At 40.7% G+C, this 27943-nt stretch overlaps 1 protein-coding gene across 6 annotated transcripts in view; it reads left to right on the top strand.

Annotated features, from left to right (window-relative positions):
- DUSP16 (dual specificity phosphatase 16) overlaps positions 1-27943 on the top strand; it is a 69832-nt gene that overhangs the window by 18497 nt on the left and 23392 nt on the right. Inside the window, exons 2-4 of one of the 6 annotated variants that reach the window (XM_055809280.1) lie at positions 11662-11736; positions 18633-18986; positions 20110-20248. In XM_055809280.1, coding sequence (XP_055665255.1) covers positions 18756-18986; positions 20110-20248 — 370 coding nt within the window. In that variant the 5' untranslated portion in view covers positions 11662-11736; positions 18633-18755. Of the gene's footprint in view, positions 1-11661; positions 11741-18386; positions 18987-20109; positions 20249-27943 lie in introns of all 6 variants that reach the window. The other 5 variants (XM_055809277.1, XM_055809279.1, XM_055809276.1 and 2 more) reach the window with 5 other exon arrangements.

Raw genomic sequence — 27943 nt, 5'->3', positions numbered from 1 at the left:
GGTGCAAAATGCAGTGAAGGAGTGGGCCATTTTATTGCACATCTCTGTCTTTGTTGAGTGGTGATAGTGCAAGTGTGTTTTTCAGATGTGCTTCTTGGAGCTGGTGAGCTTTGTCTGTTCGCTCCTTTCAGAAGAAACACCTCTAATGCCTTTAAGTAGCTAATGCAGAAAAGGACCATGCTTTTCTGTGGTTACAAGCTCAGGTGCTGGTAGTAAAGGTATTTCCATGGGTAGGCAAGGAAGGCAAGTGATGTTCCTGGGTAGATCTGTACCACTTAAATTGCTGTCTGGAGTGGGGCAGTTTTCCTTGGGAGTCCTCTTTGCATTTATGAGGGCCAAGTACAGCAAGAAAAATTTTCTTCCCTGCTGTTTTCCTCATTCCAATGTACCTGAAGCAGAGAACCATCGCTCCAAAGTTGTCATTAAGCTTCCTAAGAATACTTTATTAATTGTAATTGTCTGTACAGTATAGTTTGACAAGATTAACAAAGCAGGGAGAGTACTTCCTACTGTTAGGCTTAAAGTTTTTCTTTTAATGACAAAGTTCTTTGGATTTGGCATGGTCTGTCTGCTGCAAGCTTCTGAATTGCAAACAGCAATGACCTGGCAAGCAGCACAGCACTGGTAAGAGGATATTTGGGCCAAGGACTCATAGCCAAGCTCTTCCCTTTTTGCATAACATTTTCTTTAATGGGAATGCAAAGCAGATGGGATCGTGGGTAAATAATTACTCCTCAGTTGAGTGAGTACCACCCTGAGGAAGGTGCTTATGTAAGGAATATCCCTGTTGTGCCATGTAAGAACAAGGACGCTGTGCTGAGACTGTGTGAGCAATCATCATGCTGGTGCTTTCTCATATTTGACTCTACAGACTTGTGCTGAAAGGAGTCATTAACTTAAATTTTACCTTAAATACACCAAAAAACTATGGCAACCTAGCACAAGGGGCAACAGTGCCCTTTGAACTGTGCCAGGGGCTTTGGATCTTTAGACCCAGGCAGCAGGCACCATCTGTTAGTACCAGTGGAGCAGGAGTTCTTCATGGACAAGTCCCCCTTTCCCATCCAGGCGCCTGCTTTGTTTAAAGCCAATGGTATATCAGCTCCTGGGGACAGCTGTAGATTTTATGGATCAATAGTGTGTGGCTGGGTTCATCTTTTGGGGCACTAATGTATTTTTCCTCTTCTTCAGTTATTCCAGCATACTTCTAACTCAGTTCTGTATACAGACTGTGCCTGCTGTCTGCAACAACTTCTCTGTGCTGGTGGTGAGATTATTTTCCATTCCTTATGCTATCTGTATGTCTGAGCTGAAGTAATAACACAAGCTTAAAAGATTGCCTTCTTGCTCTGATGTTTGGTACTGTAATGGCACATGGTTCTGCCTGCAATTGCAGAACAAATTATTCTGGATACGGCAGTGAGGGTGACAGTGCAGCTTGAGATCCTCAGCCTAGTCCATCTGCCCTATACTATGGAGTGCCGTGGGGAAAGTATTTAGCCTGGGTATGGAAAGCTCTGTAGCCATGTCATGGGGAGATTCTGCAGAAATAACCCTTCTTTATATCAAGTCTAGTTTAAGCACTGATTTGATTTGGTTTGATTCAGAGTTAGCTCGTGAGTCTTAGAGTTACGCATCTCCTGCACAGTGTCTGTCCCTGCATCGAAGCATGCATGGAATATCAGGAGAATTTAGCTGCCAAACACATTAAAAAAAAATAAAAATCCCTGCAGCATCTTGTTTTTTGACTGAAGTTCAGACATATGGCCGTAGGCATACCAATAGGCATACCTTTGATGCCAGGTGGTCTGCCTGCCAAACTTAAAGCTGGTTCTCAAGATCTTATGTGGTTATGCTTTCAACAGAGTGCCAGCAAGCAGAACCTTGCAAAGCTGTACTTTGAGCTGATGGTGAGAACAAGATTAGGAAGAATGCTTTAGTCCTGGATAGGCGTTGTAGCTACAAGTAGACTAGATAAATTTTCTTCTAGATCTAAGCCATAGTGTTTTATTTATTTTGCCTGCTCCAAAGCATAAGATAAATTAAAATTTAGATGTTCTAAAAAATTATTTGGATTTGTGCTTGATTTTACGCAGCTCCCAGGTTATGAATCGTTTGATTTTGGACGTGCGCCCTAGGCATTTACTGTTCTAGCTTGAGCCTTTTGGTGTGGCTGCAGAGGAGGAAGCCTGAAGGGGGTGGGAGGAGTGCTTCTCCTTCCCCGCTTTCCTGGTGACCTCCGCTTCTGTGGTTGCGTTCAACTCTTTTCCTGCACATTTTGACCTGTGCTATAATCCTATCAGGGAGGGCAGTTGCAGTCAGGGATGAAGTCTTTTCTGGAAAAGATTTCTTGCCTAGGTCTGCACATCTGAAACACTTTTCGCATTCGTTGGCAGAAATCGGCTTCTCTCAGGTGTGTTTTTGCCATGACTTCTAGTACTCCATTGCCATGATATCTGGTACTCCACCAGGGTCAGTCCTTTCATGCCACTCAGAGATCCCGTGGAGAGCCTAGCTGCATACACCACTGTAGGTGGCAAACTAGCTACATAACTTTTCTTTGCAATCCAAATAAAATTAAAAACCAAAGGAGAGAGCCCCAGGTAACAAACACATCAGCTACATCTATCACTGTCATGACTTTGTGAAGGCAAATATGTCTAATCTCACCTGCTGTCTTTGTCACTGATACCTTTAAATCAATTTGGAACTGAAGGAAAAGAAAATTTGTTTTACTTTAAAAGGGCTAAATTATCATCATCTCATAGCATTGTAGAATGAAACTTCTAGTTCTATAATTTTGAGTAATGCAGTACGGTTTTAGTTGTAGCTGGAAATTGTCCAAGTTTTTCAGTATCTGAAAAGTACTTTTAAGGAAACTATAATTTTTGTATGTGGTTGTGTTTTGTTTTGTTATGTAGTGGGTTTTGGTTTGGGGTTGGGTTTTTTTGGTTGGTTCCCTCCCCCCCCCCCCCCCAAAAAAAAAACCCCAAAAAACCCCAAGTACAAACTTCAGACAGGGTGTAAGAAAGGTTTTTAAAGGAGGGTTTTTTTTGCGTGATGTTCCCTGCCCTCTCCCCGAGTTTAAACTCATTAGTTTGGGGAAGACAGGCAAGGTTTCAAGAACACAAACCCCACTTAAAACTTTAAACAAAAGCAGCTAATATAAAGCTAAATCTAGGTCAAGTTTGAGTTAATCATAATAAACAATTTGATAATCCAGAGAAGTTTGTTTATGGGAAAAATGTACCACAAATCTAGTAACTCCGTGATGACTCCAGGATTTTCTTGTTTTGGTATTAACTCCAAGAATTTGGGGAATGGGTATCTTTTAGGTTTCTTTCTGTCTTTTATCACACATTTTCAGTGGTGTGTCTTCAGCCAGACAGTTTCCATGAGGAATATGATTCATTGGGTAATTTATGACATACTTCGGGATGTGCTTTGGACTTCTTATTTTCCTGTTTGGGAAGAGGGACAGGCTGGATGTGGAGATGTTTTGGAAGCCTTAGCTTTTGTTTCTGTGTCACAGTTTGGTTCTGTTTCATGTCTGTGTATGTGAGGAAGGGCATGTGCATTCTGGAGTTCATGCCCTCCCTCTTCTTATCGCTCCACATTAACTGGTCTGATAAAAGATGTCACCTCTCCCTGCAAGACTTGCCTTTCCTGTATCCTTGGGCATTTGCAGATACAGCAGTAATAGTGGGATTAGTTGGATATGCAGTTCTTGTGAACGACATCTGTATGTTTTCTTTCATAGAGTGTAGCTAGAATTTCATGTGGTGCTGGAAATGACCATGAGATAATGTGTCTTTTCCCGAGACAGAGCAGGATGCTTTTCTAACCACGTTAAGGATTCAGACAATAGTCTTGTTCTATGGATGTATGATACAGGTTTGAACATACTGACATGGTAGTTTAAAACAAACAAGCAAACAAAAACCCCCAAGTAAAAATATTAGTACCAGTTGGAAAACACGGCGTTGTGAATAAGAGAATGATAGAGTCTGGGCTAGTATTATATCTTTCGTAGTGTATCCCCAAGAGAAATGCTTTAGCAGCATATAAATGGTCACCCTTTTTTCCTCTTTTCCTTCTATTCCAGCTGAGTGTTTGTGAGCTAGAGTGTCTGTGGTGGCTGCTGCAGTGGGAAACATAGATTAGCTGGTTAAGATGCACACAATGTTAAGTATAGATACTTAGTGACAAGCATAAACATGAGTTAAATGGTGAGAATTAGGATCATTAAGAACGAGCTTGCAGGTGGCAATTTTCCAAGAGTGACCTGTTTTTTTTTTACCTACCGTTGTATTCTTAGATGGCTTTCCTTTACTCCCATTGGAGATTAGTTGGTGCCCTCAGGTGCAGAGAGCAGCCTCACAAAAGGCTGATCTGGCCCATCTGAGAGGATGAGAGGAAGAGCGGTGGGGGTGAGGTAGGGTGGCACCTCAGTCGGCCTCCCACTGACAGCCAAGAAGTGGAAGAGGCTAATAACTGCTTTTAAAATCTCTCCTTTATTGTTTTCAGTTGTAAGTTTCCCATTCAGGCAAAACAAGCAGCAGTGGTGGTTCAAAGAGCTGCTTCACTTGGGTCTAGCTAAAGATGCTTGCAAAAGGCTGCTGCTGGGTCCAAGGCTCATATGAAGTTTTGTATCTAGACAAGCTTACAATATCCTTGTGCTTCACAAGCTATTGTCTTTGCTAACATGCTTAAAAACCCTGCAGCAAGCTTTGTGTCAGAAATAATAATGAAAAGATACCTTCCTTGAAAATCAAAAGTTATGCAGACAGATTAGCTTCTGTATGTGAGTGTGCTTTAGTTTTCTTGGGGTGGCTGCATAGGAGGCATTTCTGAATAAAGTTCCAATTCTGTGGGATGCTTTGCATCCTCAAGGGTTAGCTGAATTTGAGTAGAATACAGGGGCATCTAGAATTTCTTTCAATTGGGTAAGGATGGGGAAGTATCACAGAATGGTTTGGGTTGGAAGGGACCTTTAAAGATCATCTAGTACGATGCCCTTTCTGCATCTTTCCCTAGACTAGGTTGCTCAAAGCCCCAGCCAACGTGACCTGAAATGCTTTCAATAATGGGGCACCCACAGCTTCTCTGGGTAACCTGTTCCAGTGTCTCACCACCCTTGTCGGAAAAAAAAAAAAAAAAAAAAAATTAATTCTTCCTTATGTCCAGACTAAACCTACCTTCTTTCAGTTTAAAATCATTGTCCCTTGTCATGTCACTGCAGGCCCAGGTAAAAAGTCTGTCCCCATCTTTCTTATAAGCCCCCTTTAAGTATGGAAGGGTGGATTGAGTTAGTGAAGAACACCTGTTTCCTACACCTTTTAATGGGCAGTACTCTTCTGGATGTGTCTAATGAAGGTGAGGCCTAAAACAGCAACCTGAATATGGCCACATATTCTCTAAACTTGTAGTCAGTAAAGTTAGAAAAAAAAAAGGGGCGGGGGGAAACCCTCAGACTGTGCAGTATTTGACGGGAAGCCAGTGTAACTCCCTTGAAATCGGAGTGGCATGCCTGAGTCAGTGAAGTATGAGCTAAGAATCTGGCAGAAGGCTTTTGCACAAAGGAAGGCTGAGAGAGTCTCTCAGGAAGCCTGTATGCTGCTAAATGTGGCATGTTTGAACATGAGACTGACATCATTGTGAGTTCATAGTGGTGAAGGAACAAAGTATCAGCCACAAATTAGACTGACCTATTTTTTAAGTCACTTCTGAAAACTTAATAGCACAGTGTGTTGCTTGTGCAAGCTGTTTATTTCTATCCCAACCCCTGACTACTTCATTTAAAGTGCGGGTTAACCCTCTAAACCATTGGAGGACTTGTTCAGGAAGGTGTGTGTGTGTGTGTTTGAGGGGTGCTACAGACTTCCTTCCTTGGCTTTTTTTTCCACTCTGACCTCAATCTTCACATAAAGGAAGTGATTAAGGACCACCCATCGTATACCTTTATCCTTCAGGATCGGTTTCCTGGAGGTAAAAACCTCAGGATCGCGTACCAGACCCTGACTCCTTTCTAAGGGTTGCTCACATGCAGACTGCAAGTCTGTCTGAAAATGATCAGAACACTTGCCAGTGGTATCAACAGAAATTTATGTATAGTTTGTAAGTTATTATAAAAGTAATCAGTATTATTTATCTATGTGTTCATGATCATTGACAAATAACTGGTGTTTCTTTCATTTCTGGATACCTAAGAAATACAAGGAACTTGCAGTTTGCAGATGATACGCTTCTTCCCAAGTATTTTAGTTGGCTCTGCATGCACTGAAGTTGATCCATTTGGTTGATATATTACTTCAGTTATTGCAGAAGTATATTGAGCTTTCCTAGCTTGGGATTACTTTGACAACAATCAGTGCCTTTCTGGTTGCTTTTAAAAGGACTGTGTAAAACAGAGCACCTCTACAAATTCTGGAGAAATAAAAAATCTTGTGTATAGATTTGTACACAGCTGTGCCTGCATGTAAGCATACTTCAAACAGGATAATACAAATGTAATTTAAAGGAATATGTTTTGTTTCTCTTTGCTATTAAAAATCCTGTTAGAAGCCCAGCTAGATTGCTACAGAACATTTCTTGTTGACCCTGATCTTTGACTAAGGCACATACCAGATAATAACAGAACTTACTCCCTCAGTTCACTATTGTGTGTTTTTGCTCTTGAAACTTTAAAAAAATCTCATCTTGCAAACTAGATGTAATGGCGGTGACATTTTGTCAGTGGTTCTTAAGGGTAATTAATACATTTTGTGGTTATGTCACTCTTCTTCCTTTACTTAAATGGTAATAGTCATGTAAGAGGCACAGCTGGGGAATGTAAGTCACCCTCTGCTCTCTCCTTCCATTGTAAAGATACATACAGCTTTTCTCTCCAGCCACGTAGTTACCATGCCAGAAGTGTGGCTTTGGCACCACTGCAGGTCTTGTATAACATGATTCATATTCAAAGAAACAGTTGGGATCCTTTGGGAAAGGTGTACCAGGGCATGTTACCTGGAGCGTAGCTCAGTGAGATACTCAGTGACTTCTGCTTTTGTTCCTGAACTGGGGCCCTGATGGTACCATCTTGACAATTAAACCAAAATTTGAAAGCGGTTTTAATAAGTAGGTCATCAGGATTACCTTTGTGGGTACAAATGAGGCAGGAAAACATGTTCTGTTCCCAGTGTGTGAGCTATCAGGAGTCCTACATCACAGTAAGAGATGTGGGTCCCAATCCTCTGGATCTAGGAGTTTGTCAGTTTATTTTCTGGGCTTCATCTGCAGTTCTGCAGTCACTCCATGTTATAGCTGAACCCCTTCCTACCCTGCACAGCCCAGAACAGGAGACCTCTTAACAGGATTTCTGCAACTGTTTAATTTCTGGGAAGAGCTAACTACTTTAATTATTTCACATTAATTGGGAGCCTTTGCCGTACATCATATACCTCTGTTTCCTTCTCTTACCCTACCTCGAGATAGTGGAGCTGTATCACATTTGTGAACTCACTGTTTTCCACCATCTATTCTGTTTCCTTGCCATATAGATGTCATTTAAGGGGAAACACAATTAAACTTAACTGCTTTTCTGAGTAGGACTGAGCTTGCATATATGTAATGTCAATGTTTTATTTGGCCCAGCATCCTTTCTGAAGGTGCTTCTATGTGCTTTTATCACTATGTAGCATACAGTGCTCATAATATTAATTTTGAGTGTGCAGACAATTTTCTAAATGAGTTTGACAATAGATCTAATTAACACTTCTTAAATATTTTTTTAAAACTTCTAGATGTTTCTCTGTACCACTGACAGGACATGAATGCCGTGCACTACAGCACTATATTTTCAGACACAAGCAGGAAGAAAAAAAGTATTAATGTTGACAGTGTAATAAAAAAAAAAAAAAAAGAAAAAAAAAGAAAAAGAAATTCCTTCCAAACTTTCTCATGCCCTGATCTGAAGGGGTTGAATGTGCATGTTGCCTTCCGGGATAACTGGTGTCATTTCCTCAAATGGGTGAAAGACCAGAACATTTTAACCCACAGCATACCATACCATGGAAGCAGTTTACATGTCTCTGTTCTTAAGGGAATTGACTCACAGTGATCTTTAGTCATTCAATTTAATTTGAGAGAAGACTCATTAAAAAGTCTGTTGCAAGAAATTCACCCCTGCCTTGCCCAGAAGCTATTCTGATTTATTTCCCTAATAAAATTACCATCATTATCCTCTGCCTTTAATCCATCCTGGTTCTTGTATGAAGGCTTCAGATCCACCTTCTGTTTTCATCATACAGTGACCACACAGCAGATCAGAGTTGCGCTTTTTTTTTTTTCCTTAAATTTTTGGCTCCTTACTTGCAGGCCCATATTATTTGAACGTCTCCCCCTTAAAGTCTCTCACTAGGCAAAAGGCCTTAAACTTAAAGGCTAAGCATTGTCTGAAGAGTCTGAGGTCGCATTTTATCTTCTTTCGTGGGAAGCCTTTTAAAGAAGTAGTACAGACTATTACAACAGCTGTGCTGGATGTTTATTTAGTGCTTACTCTTCAGAGCACTCCTCCTTTTAATCTGTTTCTCAGCAAAAAAGATGACCATGTAAAATACAAAAGCCACTCTTTCTGCTGGTCTACAGAGCTGCAGAACACTGTCAGGTGATTCGGGATGTGCCGATCGTGTAGTAGGTGGAAACCTTGGTGTCATGTAAGAGGCTGCTGTAAAGCAGTCTTATTCTACTAAGAGTAAGGATATGCTGGAGTTTCAACAGCTTGAGGATTTCTAAAGTATCTCAGCGTTTTGAGGTTTTCCCTCTTTGTACTTTGTGTTTTTGAATGGAAAGCTAAAATGCAGTTGCTGGTGGAGACTAGCAGGCATGGATTTTGCCAGTTGTCACAATTAAATGATGAAACTTCACCATTTGGTGTACAGGAACCCAAGAGCACTCATGATGTGTTTTGTAAGGATAGGCAACTGTCCTCTGGTTTTGATTTGGTTTGTGTTTCTTATGTTACATGCTGTGGCTTTGGGTTGGATCTCTTTACACTTGGATTACATAGGTAAGTTGTAAAATTACTTCATAGTAAATTTTATAAATTTTATGCCAGATACTTCATACATCATTAGATTTTTAGGGAAGGACAGGATTAAACTTTTAGGAAAGGAGAGGTAGGTACATCCTTAGAAGGATGCTGTCATGCTTGACTGCTTAGTCTCTCCCGGGCTTCTAGCTTGCTTGATGCACCAGAGCTGGTAGCTGTGGGAGGAAGGCACTGTGTGACCTGACTGGTTGGATTCGTTTAGCTGCAGTTTAGGGAAGGCCCTGAGCAAGAAAAGAGAAAAAAAGGCTTCCATTTGTAATTCTGGAGAATAGAAGAAAGTATTTAAGTAAGGCCTGGAGGACTTCTTATTTGCCAGAAGTAAGTAAAAAGGCAAGTTTATATCCTTTTGTAATTCACCCTAATTGAAAGGATGTATATTTCTTTTCTAAAAGTCAGCAGAAAAATCCTGGCCTCTTAATGATGAAAGACTTTCTTTTAAAAAAAATTTCTCCTAAGCACAAATAGCTGAAGTTTCCACTTTAAACTTGGGTGGCTCTTTCATATTTCACTTAATGGTAATACGGTATCGTTTCTCTCCCTCCCCCTTGTTACCACCAAGGCTAAAAAGGAGGAGGGGGGATATAAAATGTTTCCGAAAATTACAGGAAATGTCTGTTCCTTTAACAGCATTGCCAGGGAATTTCCAAATGCGCTGAATGCTTATGGCTGAACTTGCAGCAGCTCACTCTCCAGTCGTGAGTGGATCCTGTTCTAAAAATGTGACACCTCCTTCCAGTAAATGATGTTGAAATTAAGTATATGCTTTATTTCTCATCTGCTCTTCAGCAGAATTGATTGCATCCAGTGGTGAAATGAGGGCTTTTGGGACCTGCGTTAAGCACCTGATTTACTTCTGTTCACTAAAGTGGGAAAAATAGTATATAGTTTCCTGACGTGGTAGCTAGTTTATTTGTAAGGACTTTGGAGAGGTGTGGATGGCAGGCATTAGTGAATGCGAAGACTGCATGACACTTCAGAAACTGCACGTGAAGCACTAAGGAACAGAAAGGGAGATGCTTTTTGTCCCAATACTTAGTTTGCTTGGACTGTCACAAGGTGGTCTCTGATCATAGGGTCTTATCCCTAGGCAGAACCTAATCGGTGTTAAACACTAGGTTAGCTTTCATTTCCAGGGATGAGATTAGAAAAGGGGATAGTGACAAACACGATGAGTAGGATGAGCTTTCTTTTTGTCCTCTGTTGCCTTCTGCGGGGCTTCTGCCACTGAGCTAGAGGAAGGAGCAAGGGTGACCTGCAGAGCCTCTGCCAGGGGCTCGGAAGGTTATCTGCCAGACAGAGCAGGCAGGGGGAGAAACAGCCCTGCCACAATCTTCAACAGAACTTCTCGTCCACCTCTGCCCTGCTGCCCTGGCGTAGGTACGCCATGTGCTAATGATGGGCAAGCGAGGGGATCTGCAGCCTGGGACCTCCCGGGGACAAATGTGCGGGTGCCAGTAAAGGTGTCCGTCCCAGTGAGCAGTGTTCTGGGCACAAAATCTTTAATCGTCTGTCTGAAAGACTCTACCCCACGGTCTGCTGGTGGTGTTTGCGAGGCTTATAGAGCAGTTGCCTCAAGGCAGAGAGGTGATTCCTGTAGCTCCTTTCCTTGCAGCGTGACGTGCGTTTTGAATCTGTTCACCGGCTGTCGTAATGTGTTCAACCCTCTGCTGCGATGGCTCTTCATGGTTGTCATGTCATTTACTACATGGTTTGGAGCCACTCCTGGGTTTCGTAATGAGGCAGTGCTTGGCAGTAATTTATTATCGTGGGTTATATTACAGTGATTAAGTGGAGCTGTCATCTCTTGATAGTCATGATTTGAATCTTGGTTTTAGCTGCCCAGGAAACGGTTTGGAATTGACACTAATGTGTTTATTTTTACTTCCTCCTGTAAAGGTTATAATTTAATGCATTCTTGTAGGAACAGCAGGTGCTTCGTACAGAAGTTGTACGGGTATGACTGTATGTGATGATTGGTGATGCCAGTATTACCAGTTTCCAGTGTTGGCCTGTTTAGTGTGTGGGGAGGTGGGATTATTTATCCGAGATGTTCTGTTTCATTAGTCTTAGTCCATGCAATATATAGCTGTAATCAGACTTCCTTAATGGCAGCCTCCTATATTAACAGATACTGAACAAGTGTTTTTGAATTCATGCAAATGCATCACCCGTGAATGCTAGTTACAGATTAGTTTTCTGGCAGGGAGATGTGTCAAATTGTGTATAAGGCTATTGTTGGTCGGGGTTCTTGTTTGTTTGTTGTTTTTTGAAGCATCTCCAACCTTTTTTCTTTTTAAAGATAGTGGAGAAACTCGCTGTTTGGGTTTTGGTGTTTTTTTTCCTATCAGTATAGCATAACTTTCTATTTCAGACCCTTTACAAGTAAATGGATGCTAGTGTTTATTAAGTCTCTTCTCACCTAGGTTTTCACGTGTTTGGGGGAGTTTTACAGCAAATGACTGCACTGAAAGTGTGAAATCCGTTTTCTAGGTTGGTGGGGGTTTTTTTTTTTGTCTTTTAATAAGGATTTTTTTTTTTTTTTTTTTTTTTTTAATTTTTCCTATGCTTAGGTATTTCCCTCTGGCCTTTGTATGTGGACCACCCTCCCTCTGTCCTGTTCAGCCCATTTAGATTCGGAGTTAAATGTAGGTGAGTAATTGTTTTTTGACATGAAACAATAATGAATACGTATCAAAGTACTCCAGAGTATTCAGTTGCTTTGACTTGGAAGTCATAGAGAGAATGATCTTTTAAAAACCCATTGACACTTTTCCTGGTTGTCTAGTTTACCAGGCAACAGAAAACTAAAAATGTTATGTATTATAGTATTTTTTGGAGTGGATTAGGTAAGCTTTCATTCTGGATGTCACAGAACTATATGCTGTGAACCTGAAGTGAAAAAGTGTGTTTTGAAACGGAAAGAAGCTCCCTGCTTGTATGGGTGGAGAAGGGAGTCCCCAGGTGAAGTCACTGAGCTGTTGAATAGAGTGATATAACACATTAACAGCGTGTTCTAATGCTTCCCATGAGCTCACATTCTATCAGTCAGGTTTCCCTGCTATAATACATAAAAAGTTTATTGTTTTACAGTGAATGTCAAAGAGGTTGGCTTCTTGGTAAATGCAAGTGATGCTAATCCATCATACTGGTTACAGTTGGTGATGGTGCATGGATGATATTTGCAAGAATGTTGCACATATTTGAGGGCTATGTTGAGTAGGTCAGCAAAATGGTTTTGGTGGTGTATTTTTTGGTTTGGTTTTGGTAGTAGAAGAAGTTATTTCAAAGACCACTATTTGTATAAAAAGCAGTATCTTGTTATCTAATTGGAAGGTCCATCCATCTAGCTTTGTCCAGTTGTCTTAGAGTGCTGGTGGTAAAAGTGTTGCTAGGCAGTAGGTGTAGAAGTAGAATGAGCTTAAAAATTTGAACTGGAGGGGGTTTATTATGCAGCTTATTCTCATGAGAAGTTGATTATCTTTCTGATTCTTTCTCTCTCCATGTTTCAGTTTTCAGATTGCTGAGCACAGTGAAGTGGGGTGACTTTCCTTTAGAACTACTAATCAAAACTGAGTATTCAAGTAGGATGAAGGGCAATAGGGTACTGAACAGAAAATTCTCCATCTATTTTTTTTTCAATGAATTACATTTGCCTTTCTTATGAATATACAGCATGTAATCTAAAATGCATGTGGCTGCTGTTTCTACAACAAAGAGAAGATTATATCCACTTTGACTACATATACAGATCTAAAGTACAGATGCACTGAAAGTAGGAGAGGAGGGAGCAGCCATTCTGATCATACAGAATAAGCAAAGGAAAGCAGGGTGAAATTCTTAAAACTGCTTCTCTTCTAAGAACATGGTATGGAAGTGACATTTAAGAAGTAAAAAAAAGAAAAAACCAAAAAACTATGTGTTTCTGTTTGAGTAACTTCCTTGCTGCTTTCTACTTGCACCAAAGTGGTGTGTGCTCGGGAGGGTGAGGGAAAGTCTGTGTTCTTCAACCCCCGCCAACCAGTGTGAGGAAATGATGTGCTTATGAGATGATGACAGAATCTTCTGAAAAGCCAAAAGACACCCTCATTCCCCTCACTGAGCAGCACAAGCCCTTGTTAAGAGCTGCTCTTTTAAATCACAAGCATTTGTGATCTCAACTCCTGTGCTCTCTGCACAGTGGCAGGTAAGAGGTAGGCTGCTTGTCACCTCATCTACATTTTTGTCCCAGACCTTATGCTTTTGTTACACAGTTGTTGAACTCTGGAGTTTATTGGCTTGCTTGCTGAGTTCAAACAAGTACAGCCATTCCTCACTTTCACTTAGAAGTCTTATTTCCCCTTATGCTCTGCAGATCCTGTGTTTCTCACTACTGATGAGCAGCAACTTGAGCAGGGATTGGCCTGCCCTCGCCTTGCTTTCCTTAATTGTCACTCAGTCTCTAGTAGCACAGGTTACAAGCACCTGTCCAGAACTTTTATTTCCATCTTTCTGAGGCTGGTGAGGGAATGCTCTAGCTGTCATAGATGTTTTGGGGGAAAAAAAATCGTGCAGGAGTGGGAATTCACCCTGCGATCAGGAGTTCCTCTCTGGTGCAGGAATTTGTGTAGGCTTGTTTGTCGAGTGTCACGTGTGGCTGTGGTGATAGGGACTGCTGCTGCTGGTGTTGGCACTGGCTCTGGAACCACAGGCAGCTCTCAGCTCAGTAACACTGAAGCCAAATACTCCTTTGAAAACAGTGGATGTGCCAGCAGCGGCATGTGCCCTGCAGTTTAGAATCTCCTACCTTTGTGTTTTGATTCAGCTTTTGGGTTTCTTTTTTATGCTTGTGTCCATCTTGAGAAACATGAAAGGGAATCTGACTGCAGGGTGGATAGTATTTTTCTCATATGTGCATGTGTTTGCTTCTAGAAAGCAGAAAAATACATGTTTTTTAAAAAAATCATATCTTTCAGGTGACTCAAGCTCAGTATGCAAAAGCTGCCCTTCAGGACCTTCTAATGTTCAGATGCTGTAAAGTTATTTTGTTGGCATTTTGCCATGCAGCAGTGACGTATGTGGGAGTATTGCTGTAGGCACCTGACGAAGCAGGCATTAGTGATGTCGGGAACAAAATTGCTGAGCATTTATGACACCAAGGTTCAGCTTCAAGGTTATCTACTTATGTGAGGTACAAGTCTTTCAGAGATTGTGGCAAGGCTTCTGGAAGCTCTCAGATAGTTCCTTAACCGAGGTAGAATTAGGGTGTTGTTCTGAGAGTTTTTAAAATACATTCTTACTACATCTGCCTCTTTAAAAATAGTTGCTATCGCATGAGCCAAAGCCTGAGATAACTCAAACAAGTGTCCTGCTGTGATGTGAGGGAATTGCCTGGAGTCAAAGCGGTAGAAGTAGGCATTAGGAGTGCATACAAAATGTGAGTTGTTTTGACCAAGGAATCAAACACACAACTTAAGTGCCAGGTTTCCAGTTATGTGGTTGCCTGCTTCACTCCATCTGAGCCATTTGGGATGGGAACAGGAATCCCTGAGGCAGAGAGGTCATGTAGTTCTGTGGCAGCATTACATGTACATATTGGAGATCCACTGTTGTTTCTGTGGAAGGTAGTAGGGGTTTTGTTGTTTTTGTTCTTTAAATAATATGGAGAAACTGTAAAGGTACTGGGAAAGTGTGGAACAGATATTTTTAGTTTTACAGCAAGTTAAGTTTAATTTTCTTCTTTGAAAGTGGTAACAAGCAGTTCCACATGTTGCAGTCCACCTACAAGGAGGAAGAAGCCATGCAGTATTACTACTGTGTGTGTGAATGACTTCATGCAGTATTCTCATGGCTTGATTACGGATCACTTGTCCATAATCCCGATTTCAGTGTAGAACATCCTGTGACTAAGATGGCTTCCTAGCTTGAAGATCAGCAACATAATTGAGGTTTAGCTTTTTCCAAACTATGATTAGAAAAGAAACAGGTATTTCAACACCTTGTAGTAGCTAAATTACAAGAGCAGTCACTAGGAATGGGAGGAGGGTTCTGGTGTTTACCTAAAGCAGGAGGCTACCAGTTTCTCTTGTTTAGGTGGGTCCCAAAGTCTGATAGTACCAGAAACAGAAAGAATTAAAACAACCCGAAAATCTATACTTGATAAAAATGTTGTTCCTCCCCTGCCCATTGGAGCTGTTCCTGTCAAAACAGGACTTCAATCACAATAACTTGAGGTGACATTGCTGTTAAGTTTATTACTTTCAAGCCATGAGCAGAATGCTTTCAGAAACTTAACGTGTAGATATATGTTAAAGGTAGAACTGTTATTTGAAAGAATTCTTGACTGGTAGCCCACTTGCCTTATGTTCTTTACATGCTATTTGCCCAGTCACCATATACAAGTGGTTTGAGTTCTTTTTGAGAATCTTCTGAAACAAACTTCTATCATACGAGAGTTTGAGGCAGTGAGCAGTAAGTATTTAGAAGATAAGAAATATACCCAAACTGAAAATGGCAAATTAAAGATTACATATTGTTTTAATGGCCTCTGTTTTAGAGTTCTGTGGTTTCTCAACTGCTTGGACTTTTAAGTCAGCAATTTACCCATCAAAACAAACTGTCTAGTTCACGAACAAACTGTCTAGCTTGCAAAGGAGCTAGAGCCAATTCCCACTAGAGCCAGTGGAAAAGTTTTCATTGAGTTCAGTGGGTTTGGTATCTGGCAGGCTTTGATACAAATAAAAGAGAATCAAAATTTGTGACAGGACATGTTAGGAGAAATAAAAAAAATGCAGAATACTTTTTTCTCTCTGAATAAAAAAAGAAAAGGACACAACTATCAAGTTTCACTCCCCCCCCGCCTTGCATAATGGCATAGCCTTTTGATACCTTCCTAAGGCTATATATATATGAGTCATATAATGACTACTCTTTGAGGGGGAGCACACCTGCCAACCAGCTTGCAAAGACAGGGTTTTTCTAAAATACATTTAATTAAGGCTTGGTATAGTAATTTTTCCAATAATTTTTGTAGTTTAGGAGCAATATGCATTTGACTGCTATATGCTTCCATTCATCTGGACAGGCTTAAAAGCACTGGCTCTGTAGCACTAGAGTCAGGGCAAATAGAAGATTACATTTTGTCAATCTAGTGGCTGTTTGTGTAAAACCTGATGTTTTTCTTGTATTGCTACATGAAATTCCCATGAAGTAAGTTTCTTTCAGTTTTCTTTTTTTGGTTCTTAAAGTGAAGCTTGTACTTTTTTCAGTATTTAATTTATTTAAGATTTTGTATATGTAGATTTTAATAATACATCTAATGAGTAAAACATCTGCTGACCTGGGATTTTCCATTACTAAACCCAACTGACTTGAGGACTTTTAATAAACTATCTATAAATTAGTTTGAATTTGTTATTTCTCTTGCAATTAAGATAAATAATAAACAATTCAAACTGAAGCAGAAAGTCGACACTATAAGTAAAACGTGAGTTTTCCAGCTGAACCTGTTAAACCAAGGATGTAAAATTAAAAAAAAAAAAAACAACAACAAAACCCAAACCCCATATAAAAATCTTCATCCCCATATGTACCTGTATGTGCATTAAGAATCCAGGAAGACATAGTCTCATAACTTGCTTCTGTTTACAAATTTTTACTGCCTCAATAGTGTCAGTCAACCAGATTTTTGTTTTCTCCATCTGGCCCCTTCAGTTTTGTCACAGTTGTGTTATATGTTACTTTGTCCCAGCCAGCAGAAAGCAGAGGTAGAAAGGCTGCTTGGGTCACAGGTGGGGTGGCGTTGGCGAGAACTAAGACATAAGAGTTGCTCGAAGGCTGGCTTTGCCTTGTGCAAGAGCTGTTGCATAGTTTTGCTGACCTAAAATCGCTTCCCCAAACAGGAAAAGGGAATGTGATGGTGTGAGACATGCAAACTGGAGAAATGTGGTTTCTTGCTGAGCCGGCTTTACCCTGCAGTGATTTGAGCCCCAATTACTTATTTCTAAACACTCTGCCACACTAACAAGGTGAAGAACTCTGTCAGGCTTGTCCTTTCACATACAGGCTCTGACCTATGAGCTCCACCACTTCAGCTGAAGAAGTCACCCCCCTCAGCTTCCCACTCTTGCTGGAGTTGATAACTGAGATGGCTGAATGTGTGGCTTGTGTCCTCCGGAGTGGTTGTTTGCAGGCTGTTTGCAGCCTTAGGTAGACAGCCGTCTCTGTAAATGTCCATGATTGCACTAAGAGACCAAGTTTTGAACCGTGGGAGCAAAGTAAGTTGACTCCTGTTTTTTGTTGCATCTATAGCTGCAGCACTATGTGCACTAAAATGCAGCTAAACGCCTTATGGATGGAGCCCTGTGGTGGCTCCTTTCTGAGCACTGTTCTTCCAGGGGTTTGTTCCACTGAAGTGTATTTTGGGAGACTCTGAAAAGCCTCAGGACAACCACGAGGCAGTAATACAAATAGGCAGTGAAACACGTCAGGTGTTTTTACTGCGCTGCTGCCACCGCCGTTTTGGCTGATGTGGGTTGGATGCTGTCAGGATCTGATTGTACAAAAGGATGTTTTGCTTTAGATATTATTTAGCATGTGTGTGGAAGGTGTAATGCATGTCATGCAACTGTCCCACCTGCTCCAGAAGGGTCAGAGACAAAGCTCGCTGCTTTACCTTTCAGTAGTGTATTCGTGAGGCCTCTGTTCCACGTCTGGTGATTAATTCAAATAAAATGCTTGTGTCCTGATGTAGCTTGGTGTTCAGGTTTCTCTTCAACCATGTTCTTAAAGGAGAGAGGTAGGTGTAAGTTTCATCATTTCTTTTGTAAAGTTTCGGTTCCCTGACTTGCCATGCTGCTTTGTGAAATACTTTCCAAGGAATTAAACTTTAAAAGTGTATCTTAACTGATTTTACAACTTCTTACGAAGTGGTGAAGTGCTGAAACGCATTTAATTGGTTTTGCTATTGAAAGGAATACCATGATTTAGGGCAGTATCTCTTAATTATATTCTAACAAAAGTTTTGTGAAGAGGCAGAGCTAGTGGCAACAAAAGTCTGCAATTAAGACAGGGTACGTTGCCTGAAATACAAGATAATTGTTCAGGCAAGATTGTTGGAATAGATTCAGAGACTGTAGTTGCAAATACCCTCCCTAGGTGTTTGGCATATACAGCAGAGAGGGGAACTTTGCAGGAGTGTGTTTGTTATATGGTGCAGAGCACTGTGCAGTTAGCCTCAGAGCTGAATGCTTTGTTCTGGAAACTTTCATGGCCTCATCTGGTTTGTGTTTTTTTTTTTTTTATCTTCCCCTTCTTACAGGCTCTTAGTCCGGTGTAAAGCTGATGGTTGGGAGCAAAGGTAAAGAATGATGTAATGCAGCGGCAGCCAGAAAGCATCTTTTGTTTGAATTGTGAAATGGCTACTCCATAGTCGTCTCCTGATGAATCAGATGTGAGGGGCTGCTTTGTGGAACGAACCCTTTGTAACGGCAATAAACTGGAAGCAGGAGGAGACATTCAGTTGAAGAGCTCTTTCTGAAAATGGGTTTAACTTTTCTTTTGCCAGTCGCTACCAGCATGACCTCATACACTTCTGGTACAATGGTGTGGCTAAGCCTTTGAGTACACAGCCATTACATCATCGCAGCAAATTAGAGAGGGAGGTGGTGAAAGAGGCCTTATTGTTGTCATGGCCGATGAGATGATCAGGACTCAACTCATTGTCGCCGAGAAGTTGGTGGCTTTGCTGGAGAGTGGTACAGAAAAGTTGCTGCTGATTGATAGCCGCCCCTTTGTGGAATACAATACGTCCCACATCTTGGATGCCATCAACATCAACTGCTCCAAGCTTATGAAGCGGAGGCTGCAGCAGGACAAAGTTTTGATTACAGAGCTCATTCAGCATTCAGCAAAACACAAGGTAGGGGTCATTTTCCTCTTATTCCGGGTATTTGTTTAAAGGAGGGTCTGGAAGGCAAATTGTAATAGTTTATCTTTAGGTATTCCATTTTGGAAAAAACAAAACTAGGGGACTGAGTTTTGCTGAGCTCTTACCTGATCTAAGAGGCTGTTGGTTACTCCTGAGCTCATCTTTGGGATTCTTTGTAGCCTGCTCTCCCTTAAGTGACAGAGTAAGGGGGAAGGATTTAGAAATTGGAAAGAGTGCTTTCGGGGTTCTTGTATGTCTTGCAAAGCACAGTCCCTGAAACATACGTAATTAAGGCAGGAAACATTCTCCTCCTAAACTTGGGAGGATGCTTTGGGGTCAGTGTTGGTGGGGATTGTGTACTATGTGGTCATATGGTTTGCAAAGAAACTGTAGGTGTCAATCCTGTTTAAAATGCTTTTTGTGTGAGTATTTGATGGATTTGGGTTGTTTGTTTTGGGGGTTTTGTTTTAAAATAGTGTTATCAGTGAAAAGAAAATAGCTAAGCTGTTAAAACTTGATCTGTATCTATGTGTGAGTCTTTGGGTTTTTTATCCATTGGTACTTGTTTCAAATGTTTTAGGTACAAAAATAACGTATTATGTTCCTGCTTTGAAATGTTAAAAACTGAACATTTTTTAACTGAACAAATTATTATTATTATCTAAAGCATAGCTTATACAAAAAGATGTATACATGGCTAAAATGTGTGTGGCTTCAGGCAATTTAAGGTCTCTTTACTGTATATACACGCAAAAACCCAAAAGCTGAAATTGAGGTAGGGCCTTTTTTTAAAAAAACCCTTTTTTAAACAAATCAACCAACCTAGCTGAAGGTAAAGCATTTTACAAGTGACATAAAATTACTTATTAGTAGAAATTTGTGGAGTGTGCTTCAGCTTGGAGCAAATAATCAATTTACAAACTCCCTAAGGAATTAAATCTGATTAGGCATTTAAGTATGAAATAAAAACTGTTGTGCGTACAGCTATGTAAGAAATCTACAAATCTGAACTACTGCATAGCAGCATGTGGTAACCCTGATGCAGGTGATAACGTGGTGCTTTTTAATCATCTTCCTCCTTCCTATCTTACTCTGATTTTTACTTGTGTTTCAGATTGAAATTGATTGCAAGCAGGAAGTGGTGGTGTATGACCAAAGCTCTAAAGATGTGACCTCTCTCTCCTCTGACTGCTTTCTTGCTGTGCTCCTGGGCAAACTGGAGAAGAATTTCAGCTCTGTGTATCTGCTTTCAGGTATGATGTGCCGAGAAAAACCCCCAAAACATTTGAATAAGAAGAAAGAAAATGCTATTGTTAGAGCAGATGCATACACAGGTTTGCAGCAGTGCTGGTGTGAACTTCAGTTTTAGCATAGCTTTTTCTGTAGGTTTTATGCATATAGAGGCACTCATACATACAGTGCTTGGAAATTGTATCTTACAGGGGATATATTACACCATTAGTGCAGTGCAGATGGAAACTGATCAATGCAGGGGGTTTTACATGCATATGGCTGCTATTTTAGGGTCCAAAATAGTAAAAGAAATGTGTTTTCCTAGTCTTTTAAGCATTTCAGCTTAAATGTGTGCTAGGAGGAAGATCTCTTCTTACTCAGTTGGTAATTAGTACAGTAAGAACAAAAGAGGTGACCTCCCAGTATTACAGAGATTTATTTGGTGTGACTTCGTAAACTTCAGCCCCTTAAGTGGGTAGTACTCTGTTTAGGTCTTTTCCCTTAAACACACGCCATCTTTTTTCTTTTTTTTCCCCGCAAATATCAGGTCAAAGCATTCAGAGAAATTCAAGTCCTTATAAGACAGGATTTGCTGGTGTTAACACGCACTTGTGTTGTTATTTCTGTCATGGAACAGTCAACCACCCAGTGTTCACAAGAAGGAACAAGGAGGGCATGAAGTAGATCTAGGGCTGAAGGAAGAAGGAATGAAGAATGCAAGTAGGAAATCCATTGCAGTGACTCGATCAGTGATCTAACGACGTGTATAGTTTCTGAGAAATGTTAAAGCTACAGTCAGAGACTGAGTAATGATGAGGGAAACAAATAACTTCAGTGAAATGCTTCCTCTTAGCAAGAAGGTTTCACCGACGTTTGTAGTGACTTCAGATGGAAGTGATAGGGAGGTGGTTGTGGTACTGAGAGAACTTTTCCCACACTTATTTTGAAAGCGAGTACAGAGAATATGAATAATTTCAGCATTTGGCTGGGTGTATTTGGTGCTCATGTGAGCTGTACTTACAGTAAACTAAGTAGGGTTTTGCTTTGGCTATGTTTGGTGGTTCCATTTTCTTTGCTGCCTTGGTAAGAATTACATCTGCGGGTCGTGGACTACAGGATTGGATTAAGCAACTCTTCTTCCATATGATCCGCCAAGTAAACTTGTGGTGTCTAGGCACAGAAAATGCTTAATGTAAGAGTGCTGAAATATGTAGTTGATGCTCTCTTAAATTTTAAACTGTTATTTAAAAAATAGGCCAGTCTAGAACCCGTTCATGTCTCTTAAGAAATCCTTTTATCTTTTGAATACCCAACTCTGCTCATCTGTCCTGATGTTTTTTTAATAACCAGAAGCATATTACATCTTCATGCAGCAATACAGACTATTCACAACTTCATTTCCATGATAGGAGACACAGCTCTCTTAATAACTGAGAATTAGACCTCATGGCAGGGTGCAGTTGGGGGGGATCCTTAATAAGGCCAAGCAGAGGCAAGTATCACAGAACTTCCCTTCCTTCTACGGTCCCTCTATAGATTAGTTACATGTAACTAATTTATTAATGTTACTAATGTTACGTGTAACTAATGTTGCATTAATTACATGCCCCTCTGTAGACATGTGAGACATGGCTTTGGTCTTTTTCCTCTGCTGGTCCCAGTGAAAGTGGTGGTCAGTGTCTCCATCCTGAAACTTGCCTGTGGCTCCTGTTGGGGTGGACGGTACCAGGAAGGGGGGGTTTCCCCAGCTCCCCAGTCTGGGCAAACACTAATTGTGTGTATCATAATGATACCGTGAGAAATTGTTTTGTTTCATTTTTATTTCTAGCACGTGGTCGTTGTCTGTTCAAGCTGAAAATGCAGCTTAAACCATATGCAAGATACTAGTGTACATTAGCTAGCTGAGGTGAACTTAGCCGTGTGTACCTGAGAAGGATTAGTTTGGGTGTTAGAGGGAGAGAAAGGGAATCTGATGTGTCAAAACCTGCCTTACAGAAAGGAGGATTTTTATTTTAGCGTGTCAAATGCATTTCTCTTAGCAAAGATTACATTTGAGGATTTAGTCTTATTTTTGGTTAAATAGATAGTGATGAGGATATTTCTGAATGCAGAAACAACTGATGGCTTTAAAACCAGTGGTAGCGGAGTGTAAGAACAAAGGGGAAATTAAGGGAAATGTTTACTACTGATCTATTACAGGTAAATACTTGTTTCAGGAAATATACCTAATTAAGATGAATTGGTAGTATAGTATTTACCGCCAAGTCTATTCCTTCAGCTCTGTAGCATTTCCTTCTCTTATAATGAATTTTCTCTGATTTTAATCCTTACTTAAGAAAATACATTCCATAGTCTTGGTTTTTTACATCAGTTAAAAAGCTAGGTGCTTACACACATGCACACACACGCACACACAAGAAACCTTTTGGGATGTGGGGTGAAGGAGAAGGTGCTAGGTTCAGTCTCATGGAAAGTTCCTTGGAGGTCATTGTTACGTGGCTCTAACAAACTAGATAAAATGTGTTGTCTCAGCAAGCTGATGACAAACTCTCATAAACGTTTATGGCCCTTAATGAGAGTAGGGGTCAGTGCACCATGTAAAAAGAAAAACCTTTGGACTTGAGTTTTCCCTATGACACTCAATCTGGTTTGTTTAAAATACCGACCTTAAATAAACGTTTTGGGGTAGGAAAATATTTTTTTGTTGGGATAGAATAAGCAGCAATTAATGAATATCTGAAATTCCTACATCTGTTCGTCCTGCCTCCTCCCATTACTGAGCACTCAGTGAGGTGTTTTTTTATTTAGGTTGTGCTTAAAGGTATGCTCTACCCTGGAGGTTGTTTTTCATTGAACTAACTAACGTAAAGACCTCAAAGGAACCCTTACCAATTAGTTTAAGCTCTTGATCTAACCTCATAAAAATATTTATAATCTGGTAGGGAATGTTTTCAGGAATTTAAACATTTATTTTGGTTCTTAATTTTTAACAGTGTGCAAAATACTGAAATGTGGGTACTTGAAGGCTTAACCCCACTCTCATCACCGCATCTACACTACTGAGTTAAGTAAGATTTAAACACAGGGATGTGACTTGATTCTTTCTCTTTATGTTTTTTTAGAACTGGATTTACATTCATGGAGTCCATTTCCTAGTTACAGTATTTTTATGGGGTTTCTGCTTGCTCTGCAGAAACAGTTGATAGACTACTGATCCTTGCTTGAATTAGCAGTATGAAGGTGGTAGACGTCAAGAGGCTTCCTTAAATTGTATTCCACTATGCTAATGGAAACTATTCATGTTCTACTTTCCTAAAGCACCCGCTCTTCCCTGCTTCTTTTAATCTGGATTACTCCTACTCGTGCAAGCACAGATGTCTTCATGATGGTTGCCTTTTAAATGTTGCCTGTGGAGAAGATGAAGCACAGCCTTTTATTTTGTGATTATTATTTTTTTTTTTACAGAAGACTCAGTCTAAAAAGGATTTCTGAAAAACCAGAAGTGCCTACTTTTCTGTATTTCCAATCTGACATGAAAAATTGTAATAGCCTTACAGAGAAACACTGTGGTGGCTCTGAACTGAAACCAAAAGCGGGAATTCTTATACTCAGGTTGATGTGGAGCAGTGGTAAATGTCCCAGGACTAGCTAAACTTCAGAGTACTGTAATGCAGGATCATACAAACAATTTCACTGAACTCTTAAGAATTTTTTAGTCGTACAAGACCAGAGTGTATTTTGCCCGCAAACAATGAAGGACATGTTTTCCTGGCAGTCACTGAATTGCCACTTAGACTTGATGTACTGTGGTGTTCAATGCCACTGAGAACCAGTATGGAAAACTTATGTTTATGGAAAACATGCCTAATGTACTGGATTTTAAAGTGTACAAGTGGAAGAGGAGTTAAATACACTTTAAGCCTTTTGTGAGCTTCTAGAATTGCCTGTACAGTTTTACCCACCCAGTGCCTGTATGCCGAGATGCAGATTTGCGCATGACTGCACCCCGCTGGAGCCATGCCTTTCATTAAATGTCATCCACCTGATCTGTAGATGGTATGAGGTTTGTGAATGCTTAAGTCTTGTCTGTAGAAAACTTGCTTCGTGGTCGGAGATGAAGCTGGCATCCTTCAATCAGATGACAGCTGTCTTGAAAAGGGGTCCATAAACTTCTGCGTACTTACTACACAGATTATCTGTATAATTGAGAGAATTACTAGTAGAGAGTTACAGATTTTCTAGGTGCCCAGCATGAAGCCTGCATCTGACTTGCAGAGCCCCTGAGTTCGGGAGCTCTGTGCCTCCCTCCCAAAACCATGGTTGATTGTGGGTACAGTCACCATCAAAAAAAGTGTTTTTGACAGGTGATGAAGGCCTAAGCGGTGGATTGCCTCCTAATCTCTGCTACCCTTACACCCATCAAAAATGTCAGCATTGATGTGATTTAATGGATTTTGCTTCTACAAGAGCTCTCTGATAAGCTTCTACAGAGCCTAAAGCTACTGTGATAAGCAGAGAGGCATAAATTATTAATTTTCTATTTAGTGATGAATGCAGGTGACACATGCAATGGGCACTGAATGAATTTGTAAGCTGTGTGAGTATGTAAAGAAAGAGCAAACAGAATGAGTCCATTGAGACTGGGCAAAGGTCCTGGAAACAAAAGAGTGAGTGATTAGCCAGGGACTGTTGCAAAAGGTATGTTTTTGCTGAAACTTCCCGAATCATTGTTTCCCTCTGACCTGTCCCTCACCTAACAAAGTGTGTGTACAAAATGGAAGATTTGCATGGGGGATGCAAGGAGAAGGAAACAAGTCAGGAACTCTTCTACAGTCTTGTTTACGCTGGCATTTTTCTTAAATATTTGAAACTGGAAGCCCATTTAAAGGAATCCTAGTATAAAAATGCCAGTATCTCTAGGGTACGTTTACCATTGTGTTGTCTCTACATGCCTAAAGCAAAGCTGTACGGAAAAAAAGCCCAGTGCGCTCTCCCTGCTTTGTCACCAGGAAAACAGTGCCTTGTGGCAGAGGAGCAGGAAATCTTAAGAATATTCTCTTATAGGTAGACCTGATCATTTCTATCTCCTGAAGTGTCCAGGGCTGCGAGGCTGAGCTTTCTTCCCCACTTTTGCAGTCCCATACGCCAAGTAGGAGGGTACCCAGTGTGGACTGAAAGATGGCACAAGGGAGCTGTGGTTCATGCTGTCTGATAAATTCCTGTCTAACATCCTGATGCCTTTTACCATTTGGATTTGGAGCTTTGCTTGTGTGGCTGACCAAAGTTCTGAGCGTTCCCTACACATAAGTCTTTGCAGATTGCCTCAAGGAGAAGAACATACCTTCAAGTGGAGGTCATTGATTAAAATAATCAAGTTATCTGCAAGTTGAAATAATTATAGTGGGAATGCGCTGTTAAAATACCCTGCCAGTGTTTAGAGAAAGGAGGATTAGTTGCACCATGATGCCAGTTTTCCTGATACTCTGACTGGTTGACACTATTCGAAGCAAGTCTCTATTGAAAGAGGCAGAAGTCTTGCCGGGGGAGTGCAGTATTCCCCGAGTGGTCCCGTCACCCATGGAGCGTAGCCAGTGTCGGTGGGGAGGAGACGAGAGTGAGAGGAGCTTAGCTCTGAATCACCCTCTTTAAAAGTCTCCCTCTCCATCAATTTTTAATGAGAGCATAGAAAAACGAGTACCCTTGGCTACAGTGAGCCCTCTGCGAATATCCTCCCACCCTTTGTACTTAAAATGCAGTTTTGAGTGTTCATTTAGTGCCATGATTGTTTTAAGCACTTGAAGAATGGGAGTAGGGTTTATTACTTTCATATGTTTATCCACTTGCTGTCTTCTGTGAGAGCAAAGTTTGACTAGTCTGGAGGTCTCATAACATTTCTCAAAACCAAGAATAACTTCTGAAGTTTGCTTTTGTTTTGGATACCTCTGGATGCTTGTGAAATTTAATTGACAGAAATTACAATGAAGATTTTTTTTTTTTCTTCTTGAAAGGCAGAAAGGGCAAGTTTGAGTGTCCAGTATGCTCTCTTTACTTGTCGTTAGTCTGAATTTTCTATATGCCACTTGGGTGGGAAGGAGAGCTTGACCCCTTTCTCGCCCCCCCCCAAACCTTGTTTGCTTAACCTGCCTATTAACCTTGTCTTACCAAAGGCAGAAACCCTCCAGGGCAAAGAACTTCCCTTGCTACTGTGCTTGTAAAACACCTGGCATAACGAGGCCACTTTCTGAATGCTGCTGTAATAAAAACACCCCTGGCTTTCCCAAACCATGAAACCTTGAATCCTGTGGAAGGACTCCCCATGGCTGAGGAGAGGGGACAGGAAGGGGAGAGCGAGTGTGGGGATGGCAGCGCTGCTAACAGGGCTCTCCAGCCTGAGCTAATGTAATGGAAAATGGCAAGCATCCCTGCGGAGCGGAGCTGGAATGTGCGAATTGTAATGGCCTGTGGAGGTCTGCAGCTCGTTTAAACAGAGTGGAAACATTGTAGGTTCATAAAACTCGTGAGTCAGAAAGTTTACAACTTTCCTTCCTTACAGCAAGGGAAAAATCTATACTGCAGCTTTCAGATAAACATTTTAATGTTCGATGGGAATGGGACTGCGAAAAGTGCTGTTAAGTCCCAGCATTAAGAGCCTCTGATCTGATTCAAGGCAAAGTAAACGGTTAAGTTAGGGGGTTGTATATTTTGTCTTTACTATAGTGCTGTTTGATTTATTTTTTTAGCATAGTTTTCAGCAATGTTACATTATGTGCCAGGCACTAATCGGCATTTACAGTAACAAATTCTAAATTGCTATTTGGAGAAGAGAGAGAAAAAAAAGAAAAGCTAAACATGAATGTACTCCACCGCATACCTTTGGTGAATACAGACAGTTTGGTAAGGCTTACTTAAAATTACAGCATCTAAATATTATTTTGTAGAGCTAGTTGCAAATTTTCCTGCTTTTTAATTTTTCTTTTCCTTTAAAAAGGGATATTAATATCATATTTTTTAGTATATGGCTATATAAAATTATGAATAATTAGAGCCCTTAATAAAGAAGCATATTCTGGGTTTAATGAAGGTGGTGGAATAATCTGTCAATTCCACAGGCTTCAAAGTCTCCTTCTTGCAATGCTTTTCCTAGTACATGCACGTAGTCTTAGATTTTTGACTCATCAGTTGGGTCTTAGAGCTTTTCCACTCCCTGCTTTAAAATAATTGTGTTTGATGCTGAGTTAATACTGGTGAACTGGCAGACAGTTAGGTCTTGTGGGAAAAGGAAGGAAGTTGCTTCTAGTCTGTTTTCAAGAATTCATTGAAGAAAATCAATTTCTCCCTTTGGCTTTTTCCGAACAGTCAGAATCCAAAGCAGGGAGGGAAGGGAGCAGTGTCTGATTTGAATGGCACTTAAGAGAAATGCCAAAGTTTGCTGTTACCAGTGTGCATGGTCCTTGGGCTTTTCCAGCAGGCTCCATGACCTGTGAAAAACAGACACATTCACTCTTACATCTCCATCAGGAGCACAATACAGGATCTTTCTGTGCATCCCATGTGAGGCACACGGAGCCGCAGGGCCAGCTGGATCTGTGGGGATGTTGTATAAAACACTTCACAGGCTTTTCTTAGCCTGAGGTTTTAGGGAAGCCAAGCTCATAGGACTTACCGTGTTGTCTGTCTCTCTGCTGTAGCCCACAAAAGAGGTTTAAGCTAGTTGG

The sequence above is a fragment of the Falco peregrinus genome, chromosome 6, assembly GCF_023634155.1.
Source record: "Falco peregrinus isolate bFalPer1 chromosome 6, bFalPer1.pri, whole genome shotgun sequence".
NCBI lineage: Eukaryota > Metazoa > Chordata > Aves > Falconiformes > Falconidae > Falco > Falco peregrinus.
The sequence above is the reverse complement of the archived record's forward strand: the minus strand, read 5'-3'. Positions and strand labels throughout refer to the sequence as shown.